The sequence below is a fragment of the Tachypleus tridentatus genome, chromosome 2 (assembly GCF_004210375.1).
Source record: "Tachypleus tridentatus isolate NWPU-2018 chromosome 2, ASM421037v1, whole genome shotgun sequence".
NCBI lineage: Eukaryota > Metazoa > Arthropoda > Merostomata > Xiphosura > Limulidae > Tachypleus > Tachypleus tridentatus.
In genome coordinates this window covers 129,672,502-129,690,387 of record NC_134826.1, presented here as the reverse complement: position 1 = coordinate 129,690,387, position 17,886 = coordinate 129,672,502, and the positions used below count along the sequence as shown (strand labels likewise).

The 17,886-nt window shown below is 34.0% G+C and overlaps 1 protein-coding gene across 1 annotated transcript in view; it reads left to right on the top strand.

The window, feature by feature from the left end:
- LOC143245097 (cytosolic carboxypeptidase 6-like) overlaps positions 1 to 17,886 on the top strand; it is a 367,230-nt gene that overhangs the window by 30,038 nt on the left and 319,306 nt on the right. The window contains exon 3 of the mRNA XM_076490975.1: positions 6,285 to 6,409. Coding sequence (XP_076347090.1) covers positions 6,285 to 6,409 — 125 coding nt within the window. The remainder of the gene's footprint in view (positions 1 to 6,284; positions 6,410 to 17,886) is intronic.

The window sequence follows — 17,886 nt, the reverse complement described above, 5'->3', positions numbered from 1 at the left end:
GCAATAAACATTTGAAATATATATTTCAGCATTAAATTGTAGTAAACTAGAAGGTATTATGCATTTAAATTACATAAGCTATCACAATAACAAATTACAACCAGATAATAATACGTTGCTTTACCAGAAACCTGTAATAGCAACGTATTATTATCTGGTTATCATTTGTTACTGCAAATGAAATGTTTGTGCATGATCAGAATGGTAACAAAGCATTCTTTTTGATCGTTTATTGCCAAGAAGATGATTTGTGAGACTTTAATGAACTATTTGTTGTGTTTGTTTTTTGTTGTTGTTGTTTTGTTTTTGTTTGTTTTTGTTTTTTTTTTTGGGGAATTTGAAATATCCGAATCGTTTCGTTATGTATGCATGGTTACTTTCAATCTATGAAATACAGTAAATTTCTTCAAATCACCTGCCATAATATAGAAATCTCTATTCACAGTATTTCTGTCACTTGGTAACATTTAGTGAGCTCTTCGGTTACTCTAAAACGTTGAAACCAAACTAATTATAAGGCGTGCGACTCGTAATCATAATATTTATTTTGGAAAACGGTAGGCTTCTAGAAGTTCCACCTTAACTACAAAGGCACATGTTACTACTCAACATCATTGTCACCAACTGCACAACTTTTTTCTTTTATTTTAAATAAGGGTTTCAAAAGGTTATAAACACAGAATGATTTTTTTCCAGTATCGTAGACTTAACGAGGGCCCGGCATGGCCAAGCGTGTTAAGGCATTCGACTCGTAATCCGAGGGTCGCGGGTTTGAATACCCGTCGTGGCAAACATGCTCGCCCTTTCAGCCATGGGGGCGTTATAATGTTACGGTCAATCCCACTATTCGTTGGTAAAAGAGAAGCCCAAGAGTTGGCGGTGGGTGGTGATGACTAGCTGCCTTCCCTCTAGTCTTACACTGCTAAATTAGGGACGGCTAGCACAGATAGCCGTCGAGTAGCTTTGTGCGAAATTCAAAAACAAACAAACAAACTAATTATAAAATATAGTTGGCCAATCATTGTTGTATTTTCTCGTTTTTCAGGCTTTCATAAAAGACAGTTATAAAAATGCTTCGCAAACAATATATACATGTATGTGTAAACAAAATTTAAAAGTATTGTTAGTAATATACGCACTAGTCAAAGATTCAGTATAAAAGAAAAAATGATACGATTAAATATGAAATCGGTTTGAAGGTATTTGTTTCCTTCGTTAGTTTGTGTGTGTTTCTTTATAGCAAAGCCACATCGAGCTGAGTCCACCGAGTCTTCTTTAATTTCTCTGTTGACTTGACATTTCTTCAAGGAAAAAATAATAATGGAAAAAAAAACTGACTATTACTAATAAGAAGTGCTCCACCCAATCATAATTACAGAATGATTTGTTTCGTTAGAACGTGTGTAGTCATTCTGTTAGATCAAAATTAGCCGAATGAATTGACGTGTAGAATCCTGACATTCCAATGTTTTGCCACTAGAGAATAAAGTAAAAGTTCAAATAAAAAGACCACACCCAAGAAAACGCTTCAAAATTCCTGTCTTAAAAAACAAAACTAAAAAGGAGGAGGAATGCTATTTAATATGTAACATCAGGGTATTTTGAGAAATCCAATAAGTAGTTCTGTAGCAGGTTAGCCATTTCAATCCATCGTTAAAAGATCTGAACATTCTATTTAAAATGTCAACATTTTGGGATAATGTGTATAGTACACGCAAGCCTTACTCAAAACATCTCGGACACAGCTAAATACGCCTTGACATCTCGAAGCGTTTGAAGTGTGGGAACATTTTTCTACAGGTTCAACATTAATATTGAGTTATTCCGGATGTCGTACTCTTGAATAATCTGGAAATTGATTTAACCCTTTAGTCACGTTTGGTCCACACACCACTACTACTCTTTTGTATGCTATCTTTCGAAAGTATCCTTGTGGCAGTTAATATCCTGTTCATTGTTTTTCTAATACAATATTTCCGAGGATTTTGCCTCAAGCCCTTTAACTAACTTCGTATTTTTATCAAATACTCTTCACGTTATTGAGACACGCCTGAATAAACTGATCATTCAACAAAATTAGCCCACTCAGTTACAACGAAAGATTTATACAGCCTACCAATAAGTGAAAGGACACGCACTTCAGAGAGAATGTCGTTTCACTAAGTAAACAAACATGAAACTCTTAGTTTTCATTGATCTGCCGTGCGTAATATTTAAAGCTAGGAATACAATTTAACGCCATATTTACAAACCAGAAACCTGGGCCTATGGGATTTTACTGCACATTTCAGGCGAAGAATCTTGATGATGGTACTTCTAGACGCTGGTTGCTTTTGCAGGAACAGTTTAAGGACTGACTTTAAGCCAAAATAATCAGTTTTAATTTTATTATTACTTATTTATGTTGGAAAACGGTAGGCTTCTAGAAGTTCCACCTTAACTACAAAGGCACATGTTACTACTCAACATCATTGTCACGAACTGCACAACTTTTTTCTTTTATTTTAAATAAGGGTTTCAAAAGGTTATAAACACAGAATGATTTTTTTCCAGTATCGTAGACTTAACGAGGGCCCGGCATGGCCAAGCGTGTTAAGGCGTTCGACTCGTAATCCGAGGATCGCGGGTTTGAATCCCGGTCGCACCAAACATGCTCGCTTTTTCAGTCGTGGGGGCGTTATAATGTTACGGTCAATCCCACTATTCGTTGATAAAAGAGTAGCCCAAGAGTTGGCAGTAGGTGGTGATGACTAGCTGCCTTCCCTCTGGTCTTACACTGTTAAATTAGGGACGGCTAGCGCGGGTTGCCCTCGAGTAGCTTTGCGCGAAATTCAAAACAAACTAACCGGACTTAATGAATTTAATAAAGTGATAGCTTAAATGCTTTGTTTTTTATCTATTACTTCGGCTCTCTAAAATATATTCCGATGAACGAAAGCTAAATTTATTAAACTATCAAAGACTGAATACGTTACTGTCTTTAAAATTCCACACATTTCATTGTTTTATACAGGTCCGAGTTAAATTTGTTGCACAATTATAAGAACAAATTACTGTGTGTACGTCACTCGTATTATAATCTGAAGCATACACGATATGTGTATCAAACAGAAATAGTTGAAATATATGTAATGCAACTTATGTTACAATTATGCTTTGACCACTTCAAATATATTATAGGATTATTCCAGTAACTATCGGACAGTCGTCAGATTTATTATCTAGATAACTTAAAAATGCTCTTGTATTTAGTGTATCCATAAAACCTACCGCCTTCTGCCCACTAGGATTCACATTGCTAGAAACTGAGTCTCGATACCCATGGTAGGTAGAGCACAGATGGTCAATTGTGTAGCTTTGTGCTTAATACCAAAAAAAACCAACAAACCCTCACCGGTTGTTCAATGGTACATTTCGTGGCTTATAATACCTGAGGTCAGCATAACGCAGATATTCCCTTGGGTTGCTTTGCAATTAAAATCAAAACAAAACAAAAACACTTGTAATGATTATCATAAAATTTGAAATTTAACAGAAATCTTCAAAAAAAAGGAATTTATTTTTGATATTCAGTTACGTTTTTGTTATTTGTTTCCAAGGGAAACAACAAAGGAGTGCTATACAGAAGTCTTCGTAGATCACATTTCAGCATGAAATGTTAGGTATGCACATATTAAACTATAAAAGGAATTTTTTAAGAACTCTATGAGGAGGGGGGGAGGAAATACTGAAACAACTTCAAAACGCTTCGGGAAACATTTCATTTAGCGGCTATGATGGAAAATATAAAGTAAACCTGAAATTACTTAGGCAACTTTTTCTAAAAGAAGTTTCTTTTCTTAAGCCAATATTAAGCGCTTATACAACTATAAGAACATATCACGTTCCTTTTATCTGGATCTATTACTTGTTACCGTTGTTGACTATCTAAATTGAGAACTTGACAATGTGTTTAATAAATTTGTTGCCAATCTGTTTTCCTTGGTAATATAGCCTTCAAGTGCTGCGTGTATTCGAGAATGCATTATGTTCTAATTGAATACACAACACACTAATTAGATTTGGGACATACAATCCCAACTGTCTTATTGGATTGGGCCAAAGGGAAATACAGCTAAGGCTAATTTGAAAAGAAGAAAATAGTTAAATATAATCTTGATTATTTCCCTATAGAAAACTGATATATATATTACGACACCTGGTGGACATCGATCGACTAAATACGTTGTACTTCTAGTGCGTCAGGACTTGACCTTCAGACCCATGTAGACTCATTACAGTGCACCATGCTCTATAAATAATAATGCTGTTCGCATAGATAATTTATAATGTGCTAATTACATCTAAGAAAATAGGCGTAAAAAGTACACAGTTGAATTGGATAATTTCCTCACAAATTTACGAATAGAGTTTCGTACGTTTACACTTTGAAGAATAATTAAATTCTCATCGATCTACAATTCTGCCTTTGTCTTCCCCAGTGATTTCTCTTATTAAGATGAGAAAATACCACATAATGACGTCAGAGTGGCTGCTGATTAACATCTTCAAAGAGACAATCATGTGTTAGAAGACGTGCAGTGTCAGCTGTTAATAGCAAGCAAAACTTCTTCCTAGAATATATTAGGCAAATTAATGTGTAACAGTTTGTAACCGCCTCAGAATGCACTGCGCGTTTTTAATTAACATATAGCTCAAACTGTAATCCAATGTCTACTTGTGACTTCTTCTTTTTTCATTTCCAAATATGTCTAAGGAAATCTTTATTTAAGACTAGAAATATGTCGGATTATCTTGTTTACCAATTTTAAGATGTATACAATTTTTGGAAATGCTTGTAACACGCGTAGTTGTCCAATCATTTGGAAGCAGATGTAGCATTAAGATGTAGGGAAACTAAGATGCGATATTTGTATCTTTGAATAATTGCGTGCAATACATAATATTATTTTTTCAATATATATTCCCACTTCAATTACGTATGCGCAAATTATGTTCTTTATTTGAAAGCGCCCCCCGCTAGTACAGCAGTAAGTCTAAGAACTTACAACGCTAAAATCAGGGGTTCGATTCCCTTCGGTGGGCTCAGCAGATAGCCTGATATGGCTTTGCTATAAGAAAAACACACACACCCTTTATTTGAAAGCATACTGACATAACAGAGATCAACTTTACCCAGTAGATAATCATCGTCCATTGTGCTGTGCTTGCCAAGCTTTGGCGTATCTTTATACATAATTTATAGTACAACTCGGAACGATTAGGTACATTTGCAGCATAATATCTGGTTTTCCGCTGGTTATATCTTTAAAGTGCCTTTTGAGATCTTTGAGCCATTGATCTATATGGAATTCCACAGAATAATCCTATGGGATCAAGTTAAGTGAATTTAGAGGCCCGGAAATATGTCCCTCTGCGAATACTTGATGACTCATTGAAAGTCTCATTCAGAAAGTCCCGGGTTTTAAGACTGCTGTTGCGTGTTTCTGTGTGGAAGGGAACTGTTCTGTTGAAATATTACGTACATCAGTTGGGGAACCTCTTCCATATAACCTCTGACAAGGCAATAAGTTTGAGTATCAATTTGTTTCACATTAACTGGCCTCATTTCTTTTGGCATTGCTGTTATTTTTTCTTTCCGTCATTGTTCTGCTGACTGATTTCAACTTTGTAAGTGCTGATAAGGGCAAGCACACAAAACCACAAACAAGAGGTGCAATGAATTTTTAAACAAGACCTAACTCTCGAGCGCTTTAAGTAATTTTATTATTCCTGTTCTCCTGATGAATTTTTGTCAATTATTCGAAAGTGCTCGTGTGTTGGTGTTTGTTTATTTTTTTGTGAAATTCATTCAACTTTACAACTTATTCATCGAAATATATTGATAATATAGCATTGAAGTGATCCATGTTCCATTTTCTCTGCCTTTAGAGAAATGATTATGCAAGTGATTGCTATCCCGTTTACTTTATAAGGCAATCAGGAATAGCGTGTTTTATTATTTTGCCTTTTAAAAACAGTTAACGCTGTATTAATTATAAATACATTTCATATTCGCATTCTTCTCATAACTAGATATAGTATCTATTCATTTCGACTGTGACATTTTCATAGATCACGCGTTTTACATATCTCTCATCTAAGCAAACTTATCTAGATTTAAGTTATAAAGTTTTCAAAATATTCTTTCTAAAAATGTCCTAAGACTATTTTATTATAAGTGTTTTCATCGACTACTTCTTCTTGAAGACTACCTTGATAACTCTATTTTAACTTGTCTTCAGGTAATCTTGGCCGAGTTGACTACGTCTGTGAATTTGAGTACGACATTTTCATTCGTCCTGATGTGTGTGACCCACGTCATAGGGTGTGGTTTAATTTTACTGTGGAAAACGTTCGTGCAGAACAGGTGATAATTTTTATGACTCATTTCTTAGACTATCTCTGTGAAACCAATAACTCTATAGTAGAATGTTTAGATATCTGTGAAACCAATAACTCTATAGTAGAATGTTTAGATCTCTGTGAAACCAATAACTCTACAATAGAATGTTTAGATCTCTGTGAAACCAATAACTATAAGTAGAATGTTTAGATCTCTGTGAAACCAATAACTCTACAGTAGAATGTTTAGAAAACTATAAGTAGAATGTTTAGATCTCTGTGAAACCAATAACTATAAGTAGAATGTTTAGATCTCTGTGAAACCAATAACTCTACAGTAGAATATTTAGATCTCCGTGAAACCAGTAACTCTACAGTAGAATGTTTAGATCTCTGTGACACCAATAATTCTTCAATAGAATATTTAGATCTCTGTTAACTAAAGTGTTTGGTGTAAAAGACGACAATACGTCTATAGTAGAGTTTTGGTGTTTGTTAACTAAGGTTCTTGGGGTAAAAGACGACTGACTATACGTATAAAGTTTTGGTGTTTGTTAACTAAGATTCCTGGGGTAAAAGACGATTATACATAGTAAGTTTTGATGTTTGTTAACTAAGGTTCTTGGAGTAAAAGACGACAATGCGTAGAAAGTTTTGGCGTTTGCTAACTAAGGTTTTTGGGGTAAAACACAACTATACGTAGAAAGTTTTAGTCTTTGCTAAGCTTTTAATAAAGCATATGATGAAAATAACCTACGTCTTACAACCATAAAATATTTCGTCTTTTTTAACTTTTTATCTCCTTGTCATAGAATTTGACCATAAGATTTGCAACTTTCAAAATACGTAATAATAATGTGAACCGGTGGTAAAACTCGATTAATCTTGGTGAAATTAAAATTTAAAACTCACCATGTACAAAATTGGTAATGTATCAAATTATTACGTTTGAACGTATTCTTACCTTTAAATGTACACAAAGCTTGAGATATGAATCATGGTTAATTATTGAAACAAATAAATTACTTTTAAATCAGAAGTAATTTGATCAAAATAATGAATCATTTGTGTAAAATATACTAAAAAGTGTTGAAATTAGTCCTGAATGGCAGGCAAATCCTACATTTTTCTTCAGTTGAAGAAAACCTTGGTATGTGTTGACAGATATGCAATGTGAACATGTACAGTATTAAGTGAAATATGACATGTTATTATTGAACGTCTACTATTACCATATATACTTTGTTGTAAATGATTTTGGTAACATGTGGCACATACACAAGAGTTACAAACAATGATTAACTGATATTAAATGGCCAGTTTATCTTGATTGCAATAACTAATAACTTATTACAGAAAATCTGAAGGAAATGAGAATAGGTTGTATAATGCACCAGTGTTTCGTATATTTTAAACAAAGCTTATGTTTGCATTACTGTAAGATTATTAATATATTATTGTGAAATGCTGTTTCAAAATTTGTATTACCCCTCAAAATTCAGTGAAGTTATCTATGCGAACCCATACATCTTTAATAATATTCATATGGAGACTTTGTGCAGGCTTAGCTAAAGTAGCAAGTATTCTATCGATCTGTGTTATTCCAGCTATTACCTCACTACCCTTGTTTCGAGCTTGATGTTACTGTCTTACTAGAGATTAATCCTTGCTCGACTTTGTTTTTATGAAAGAATGGCATGTTGAGTAAGTATCTGTTTATACCTGTCAGCAGTCACGGTGCCATCAGTTTTGTAAGTCTCCAATAACATCGGCAGAGAAGTATGCCATACTTAATCTGTTGACTGCCAAGTATTTCAGCTGCTACAATACAACTCACCATCTATACCTGTTGGCTACAGACTTGCATGTATTTTATAGGCATTACGCTGGTGTATCTCTTTCTGATTGGTTGTATAAGAGCCAACCACATTACGTGGATGTGTTCTGCTTCAGCTGGTTTTCATTCAATAGAGACAGTCCTATAATATTCGTATTGCATTCATTGTTTCCGAAATTATATCAAATACTCTATATTCGATTAGAAATATCCAGGAATTAAAATGTTATAATATCTAAGTTTAAACTGTAAGTAAGATTCTGAATAAACTAGTAAATAAACAGACAATGACGTTTTGAAATCGTTATTGGAGCCTACGTCGTTGTGCAGAGAAATAAGTAATGGTAAAAAGCAAATACGTAATACTTGTTGTGTTGTAGATAAGGTCGTCAAGGCTGCTGAACATGTGATGATGAAAACAAGTAACTTTCAGAAGAATTATATTCTAATTTCATATTGAGACAACCAGAGTGGTTGAACAGATTACAACAATACGTAATGCTAAAAACAAAAGTGAGATTTCGCAAAAAAACTGCTAAATTATATATTTTGTTAAAAAAGTAGCATCAACATTTTCTAATGATCGCAAAAAAAAACTGTTTTTAAAATATTTGTCTTTTTGTTTTAGATGGTAAACATTTTTAAAGCAACAATTTAATTCATATAATAAGCGCGTAGAAACATAATATGTTATCGTCGGGGAATTACAAATGAAAATTTTAAAAAATATTTCTACAAAAATGATTTCTATATTTTCAGATTCCTGCCACAAAAAGATCTGTTAGTGTTGAGTTCATTTGAATATTAGTTTCGAAATTTAATAGAATTTGTTCACATCTTACGAGAGATCAGTGTCACAAATAGTTATTTGGATTGTCTCTCTTTCACTGAGTAACGAAAATCAGAAATATGACATTTATTACCTAAAATGTTCATTATTTTACTCAATAATAAACGTCAGTAACATGGAACTTGGCAAATGAAATTTCTACTGTCCCTGTCAGAAACAAGAGTCAGAAACGTTGTTTCGTTCCATAGAAACGTTAGAAACATACAGCTTGAAATTGAAGTAGTCCCTGCTTTCTTTCAATAAAACTGCATAACATAGTTTTTGCTTCTTGATCACTGTTGGGTGTTTCTTATAGATTTTTGGCTGCTGATCACGAAAATCACATTCAAATTTGTCCATCACGTACCGTTTCATCGAAATCTTCAGTTTTGCTACAACGGAAAAACGATATCAGGGCAACTGGAATCCGTCAATGCTTGCTGACTACTGTTGTATACTGCAACGTGATGCACCGGACATTGAATACAAACGAAAATCAGGAGCAGAACACTTTTAATTATGTCGAACTTAATAGCGTATTAGAAACATAAACGCAATTAAATACGTTATTGCCAGTAAACAGTTAACTGTCTATTTCTCAGAGTTTCTACGTGATGAAACAAAACCAAAACTATATTTGTGCATACCCACCAGGTACCTGTCACAATCAGCAAAAACCTTTCAGGAAGCAAAACTTTTCAAAAAAATTGTTGTGCAGTGAAATAAACATAAAAACATGAAATTTGTCACTTGAAATGTTTCTCGTTCTTTCCAATAATAGACATCAGAAACATGAAACTTGTTGCCTGAAATATTCACTGCTTCTTTCAATAATTCTTTCTTTCAATATTAAATATAAGGAACATGAAACTTGTTACTTCAAATATTCGTTGTTCCTTTCAATAATAAATAACAGTAACATGAAACTTGTTACCTAAAATATTCACTGTTTCCATTAGTAATAAGAAATATTAAACTTGGTTAATGGTCTGTTGCTGATTGTCTGTTAAGATTTGTGGCATTAAATAACTAATTATATAGTAGCGTATCAACATTTATACAAGCGATATATACATATGTCTCTGTGTGTGTGCTTATAAGACAGAGAACAACATTATTTAATATTTTTTCTTCACTTTTCTTTTATTAATACCGAATATAGAACAGTTCTGCTTCATTTTTAAGTTTCTTTTTTTTTAAAGTTTTAGATTTCTCGGAGTCAATAAACACAACAAAAATATTTCGACAACACTCAGGTTCTGCCCTTCAGTTAGCGTCATAACTTGAAAATTACGATTCCCTTAAATTGTCTTGAGAAACGTATTTGAAAGAATCCTGACATTTATTGGTACACTTTACCTTTTTCATTTGCTTTTGTGGTGGGCCGGAGTCTTGTACCTGACAGTTTTTCTAATGTCGCATGGATTTATTTATCGAAGGGACAAACCGCTTTTCTGACATCTGGTCATCTATAGAGATTGATGGGAGAATTGCACTGAAAAGAAAAAAAAATTTATTGGTCCTCGAAGAGAAGATTCAGGATTTACTCTTTGATATCCTTCGCAACGAAGAGCCACTAAGCTACGATTTTAAAGATACGATGAGCATCATGCGTGAAAAATGTGGTTCGATGTGGATAAACAAAGAATCTCGTAGGCTAAGGAAGAAAGTTTTCACGACGCAGTGTCCTTTATACTGATGGGATGGACACCACTGATGAGATCCGACAGGCTTTGTTACTGGGAATCAGCTGAAGGCGATGTTTGCTTTTTCTAACAAACTGTAACATTTCGAAGCAATGTACGCACTGGAGCGATTTCTGGTAAATCCTCGATAATTTTACTGTCTTTGACACAATCATTTAACGATTAGCTATTCTGGTTTTATAGCTTGTGACTTTTGCCTGTATCATCGTCATAAGTGCGTTTTTGAGAAAAAAAAAAGTTTTATTTTTGAATTTTGCGCAAAACTACACGAGGGATATATGCTCCTAATTTAGCAGTGTAAGACTAGAGAGAAGGCAGCTAATCATCACCACCCACCGCCAACTCTCGGGCTACTTTTTTACTAACGAATAGTGGGACTGATTGTAACATTATAACGCTACTATGGCTGAAAGGACGAGCATGTGTGGTGCGACAAAGATTCGAACCCGCGACACTCAGTTTACGAGTCGATCGCCTTGACCCATCTAGCCATGCCAGACCCACATTAGAATATACACCATTTAGTAAAATAAGGTAAGGGGTCAAAAGCAGCATATTCGTCACTGGTAAACGTGGTAAGTAAACATAAGATGTATGCATTGTAATTGTTTGTTTTGGAACACAAAGAACTATCTGCGCTATGTCCGCCGTGGAAATCGATCCCCGAATCCGATTATTATAATCTCTGAAGTTTACAGTTGAGTCACTGGGGGGGAACTGCGTGTGCTACACAATACATTCGCTTCTCGTAGTTTTATTCTCCTGTGTACATTATAACTTGCATTGAATTTTATTTAGTATATCTTTTTAAAGGAAAAAGAGATATAGACGTTACTCTAGAAAGGTGTCTTAGTATTTAATCAGCCATTCTGCTCATAGATAATGCACGTTATTTCACACTCATAACGGAGGTTAAAACAAAACAAATATTCAATTTCAACGTCTAAGTATCTGAAAAGACAAATGTTTATTTAGTAGAAAGTACGTGAAAATAAGAGAGAATTCTCAGTAGCTGTAGCCGTAATTATATCTCATAGCTTCATCTATTTACCGATTTAAGAAGTAATTACAGCCGAGGCTATTGAGGCTTATACTTGAAAAAAAAAACTTCAATAAATAACAAACACATGGAGTCATTTTATGAGTCGCTATGCCACAACTAAAAGTTAAGATTTTTCGGGAAGTAATTCTTTATATTTCGTCTTCTGACAAACAATGTTAATTAAATAACACTAACAATGATATAAAAAAACAGTTTCAAGCACATGTGTATTAATTGGGATTAAACACGTGTCCTTTATTTTTGTAGCACATGAAGCTATACATTTCATACAGCGTGGTACTAAATTATAGCAAGATAGTGTCATGAGAGTTACCCTTCGAAAGTATTAAATAAGTATCCTAATAATCAACACGAGATATTTGACGCCACTGCTTAATCTATATATGTTTATTTCATGGTAAATACATCACGTGGAGAGGCTCAAAGTTAACGACATTGCAAAACCACGGGAATGACAAGGAGCACAGGACAAGTTGTTCAGTTTGCTTCTCTCCAAAAGTTTGCTTATACGGCTTTAGAGACATTACATACAAAAAAAATGTATATTTAAATATTGTAAAGACAACGAGTTGTAGAAACTGAATGTACTTTGTTTCAAGATCTGATGTACATAACTAATTTCGGTATTGTTACTATTTGGTAAAAAACAGTTTATGTATAGGAGCCCAAAAGTGTGTGTTGCATGATTTATTGGAGGTAACAACGCCACATGAGCCACGGAAGCTGATATTAACAGAAGTGCGCCTCGATCAATGGGCTACACTCGACCTAATATCGATAATCCGACAAATATAATTCAAAGCAAAACTTCCACAAAGAGAACTCCACATTCATATCACTAACACGTAAGCGAAATACTAACCATCTAGCATCAGAACAGAAATGCACCGTTGAAGGAATATTAACCAGTCAACTAGAACCCTGTAGCATCAGAACAGAAATGCACCGTTGAAGGAATATTAACCAGTCAACTAGAACCCTGTAGCATCAGAACATAAACTCATCACTGATGGAATATTAACCTGACAACTAAAATCATGTATCGTCAGAAGAGAAACACACCGTTAAAGGAATATTAACGTGTCAGATAGAATCATCTAGCATCACAAGAGAAACAAACTGTTGAAGAAATATTAAAATGTCAAAGAGAATCATCTAGCATCACAAGAGAAACAAACTGTTGAAGGAATATTAAAGTGTCAAAGAGAATCATCTAGCATCACAAGAGAAACAAACTGTTGAAGAAATATTAAAGTGTCAGATAGAATAATCTAGCATCACAAGAGAAACAAACTATTCAAGGAATATTAGAGTGTCAAATAGAACCATCTAGCATCACAAGAGAAACAAACTGTTGAAGGAATATTAAAGTGTTATATAGAATCATCTAGCATCACAGGAGAAACAAATTGTTGAAGAAATATTAAAGTGTCAGATAGAATAATCTAGTATCACAAGTGAAACAAACTGTTGAAGGAATATTAACATGTGAACTAGAATCATAAAGTATCAGAAGAGAAACACATCATTGAAGGAATAATACCATGTTAACTACAGTTCTCTAAAACTAGAACAGAAACAACTCGTTCAGTTAATATTATCCTGTTAACGAGAATGATTTAGCATGAAAACAGAACCATTAACAGAATATTATTGTGTCAACTAGAATGATCATGCATCAGAAGAGAAACACACAATTCGAGAATTATTAACTTCCAACTACGATCATTGAACATCAGAAGAGATACATCACCAAAAAAAATAATAGCCTGTTATTAGAATCAACTAGTGTTATAATAGCCTGTTATTAGAATCAACTAGTGTTATAATATCCTGTTATTAGAATCAACTAGTGTTATGATAGCCTGTTATTAGAATCAACTTGTGTTATAATATCCTGTTATTAGAATCAACTAGTGTTATGACAGCCTGTTATTAGAATCAACTTGTGTTATAACACAAACATATTATTTAAGAAATAGTAGTCTGTCCACTAGAATCATCTGTCATCAAAACAGAAATACAGGACTGAAAGTATGTTAAACTGCTAAGTAAACTCATCTAGAATTAGAACATAAATACACCATTGAAGGAATGTTAACCTGTCGACTAAAAACAATTTAGCACCAGAAGAGATCACAAAAGTGAATGTATGTTTACTTCTAAACTAGAATCATCTAACCGAAGAACAGAAACATAGCATTAATGGAGTTTTAACGTCTCTACTAGAATAATGTACCATCAGAAAAGGAAAACCCCCTTGAAGATATATCAACTAGAACCATGTAGCATCAGAAGACAAACAGACCACTGATGGAATATTACCGTGTAAACTGGAATAATTTACCATCAGAAGACAAACACACAATTGAAGGAATACTAGCCTATCAACTAAAATAATCTAACATACTAGTAAATACACAACATTGAAGGAATATATATATATATATGTGGATAAAAATATTACGTACGATTGTATATTTCTTTTTATTCCAAATTAGATATTGATTCTGTTACATAACATCACAAACTTCAACAAGTTACGAGGTCTGTTTTTATTACTGTGATTCAGTGTTTCCCTCAAATCAGAAAGATGGAGTGAACTAAAGCGAAAAGTAAAGATATAGGCAAATTTCTAAAAAATACACTCTTTGCATTCGGTGAAATTGGATTGTGCAAGCTTAACTTTCCCTTTAACAGAAATATAAAGAAAAACTCATACTATCGAATAATTAGATGGAGATAGTTCCAAAACATTTAGAATCTTTTCCCTCTAGATCTAGAGATTAAGAAAAATAGTCCAATGTTTGTTGTTAGAAACAAAAGCTCGGTTTATAGCGTTTCTTTAGCATTGGTTTTTGTTTTCGCTCTATGCGCAATTTCATTACCTTTAGGTTGTATTGAATAGGAGGAATTGCATCATTGATAATTTATTTTTTGGAGTAATAAAAAAGGTTATACTTTATAAAAAAAACGAACTGCGGTAGCTTATAATTTCTAAAAACCTCGCGTTAAGTTCATTTAAATATGGTAGTAAATATCCTTACAGACGATCATCGAGCTGTAAATAATGGGTTCTTCTGCACATAATTGTGATTAAGAGCAGCTAAGTCAATATTCCATGTCTATAATATTTTTCCAGAATTTCATCTTTAATACCATTTCTGAGTCTTCTTTTTTTGCATTTTTTTTACACAATATGTTTCAGGACTTCTTATATAACGTTTGTAAAATAATAACGATATTCAATAGACACAGTATTCACAAATCGCTTCTCATTTATTTATTTTACTTCTTACTTATAGAATCCATTCCTCTACTACGGCCCCCCAGTGGCTCAGCGGTATGTCTGCGGACTTACAACGCCAGAAACCGGGTTTCAATACCCGTGGTGGGCAGAGCACAGATAGTCCATTGTGTAGCTTTGTGGTTAATTCAAAAACAACAACAAAACAGCAACCTCTATTGTGAAAGGGGAATAATATAATTTTATTTCAAATTCACGTGTGCCCGGCATGGCCAGGTAGTTAAGGAACTCGCCTTGTAAGTTGAGGTTTGTGGGTTCGAATCTCCGTCACAATAAACATGCTTGATTTTTCAGGCTTGGGTGCGTTATACAGTGACGATCAATCCCACTATTCTTCGATGAAAGAGTAGCTCAAGAGTTGGTGGTGGGTGGTGATGACTATCTCCCTTCCTTTTAGTCTTACACTGCTAAATTAGGGATAGCTAGTTCTGAGCGAAATTCAAGTTACATTCTCTAGAGATTAATTTAATAAAACTTTTCTTAAGATTCGCATAATTCTTGTTTCAATAATTGAGAAAACATGTTACTTCAGTGTTTAGCAAACTGTTTTTGAATTTTTATAAGAAACATAAGTATGTTCAACAAAATGTATACGTAAAACACACACACACACACATATTTCTGTAAGTATACACATCAGTGAATGCAGACTCTTTACAAAGATTCTTTTGTCCGATGTTTCGACAACACGTGATCATTTTTTGTTATTTTTCAAACCCACGGATGATGACTTTGCTTCAAAAACGAATTTATAAGTACATTGATCTTGACTAGACACTATAAGTTGTGTATTAGTCCTGGTTTAATTGTACCCTACACACTTTTATCCTGGTTTATTAAAGCGCTTGCGAACAAGGTCTTTCTGAAACATTACGAGTATAGGATTGCTGAGTTTTGGCTCATCTGAGAACCGAGACACGAGGTAGGGATATTTACGGTCTTCGAGTCGCTATCAGCGAGTGGGGTTGTGCTAGCTTACGTGATACCAACTCTATACATGATTTGCACATAAAGCAGCGAAAACTAATGGGCGGCAGTGTAAAAGAACTAATGGTGACCATCTTTATTACGTTAACTCCGTTGAGAAGAACGTGACCACGCACGTTTAATGTCAGATTTGCATACTAGTGTTATAGAAAGTGGGGTAGCCGAATTGGTATGGTTCAAAAGTGCCTTTTCATGATAAATTGGAAGCTTTAACAGCTGAGACAGTTGGCTTTGGGTGATTAGAATAATACAGAAAAAAAAGAGGGAAGTGGTCCACTTTGGTGTATTCACAAGGATATTTCTTTGATTATGGACAATGCGTTTATTTTTAATAGAGCATGTTTTCTTATAGCAATGCCACATCAGGCTATCTGTTGAGTCCACTGAAAGAAATCGAACTCCTGATTTTAGCGTTGTACATCCATAGACTTACTGCTGCACCAGCGGAGGACCTTTCTAATAGAAGAAAATACTCGTGGAAACAAAGTTCGGTTACTTGTAATTATTAGCGTCCTCTGATGATAAATAAATAGTTTTTTTTCTCGAAAGAAATATATAAACTTATGAATATCAAATTATGGAACGCTGCTTGACGTTTTAGGTTTAAAATCCTAAACAGTTTGTTAGTTATATACCAATTACACAGTTTTCTTATATTTAGGTATGAAAGCTAACATTACACCTTATAGTGGTTTATGAATTAATTATGCCTTCACTTAACTCTTACTTCGTTTAAGTAAATCAGTTTTTTTTTTTTCAAGCTTATTCGAATGAGAATTTAACGTTCGTCATAATTCTTTTCTCCCTGTGTTCAATATATTGTCATTGCCATAACCTGAAAATAATATAACGAACATAAAATTTGGCTTAAATTTGTCCCAGTTTTTTTAATCATTAAATTATTCCTATTCATTCTTTTTTGAATGTACTTACCTCATTGGAAGTCCGTATGTATCTGTTTATTGGTCTTTAAATATTTGGATGAGCATGTCAGCCGCAGAAAAGCGACCCCTAGAATGGCTCCAAGTTTTTTGTTTTTACCAAGTACAATCTTTTAGTCTGCCAAGTGACTCGGCGGTAAGTCTGCGAACTTACAACGCAAGAAACCAGATTTCGATAGCCGTAGTAGGAGGAGCACAAATAGCCCATGATGTAGATTTGTGTTTAATTCAACAACAACAAACTTTTAGCTCATAACTCCGCCCCTTGACCGATTTTAAATCTGATTACAGCTGTTGCTATTGAAAATTCCCTCTTGCTTTTTTATACACCTATTTCAAGTTTCTGGAAGTTTTGTTTTATTTTATTATTGAACATGAAAACATATTTGTGTTATCCATGGATAACGTTTTTAATGCATTTTGAAAAAGAAGATCCTCTCAAATATAGTTTGATAACTTTAGCATCTGTTTCTATGGAAACGCCAATCTTTTCGAACTATCGGCTCACGATGTTGATCCGCACATGAAACAGATTATCGGCCTTTGACAGATCTCAAAGCAAGTTGTAATCCCAACATACATCAACTAATATGTTGTCAAATATTACCTGCGTAACACCTACTGGCATAAAATAATATGATTGTCCACTATGGTGAGGTCCGCGTAAACTGAACAAAAATAATAGACAAACACGAGAAAATAAAAGCTTCAAACATCAGAGCTACAGAAGCGATCCACAGTTAGAGCGCCTATTTTAATGCTGTCACAGTGGTGTTATGAGGTTTTCTAAAATATGTGCATTTATATCAAATACGAATTCAGGTTTCATGAA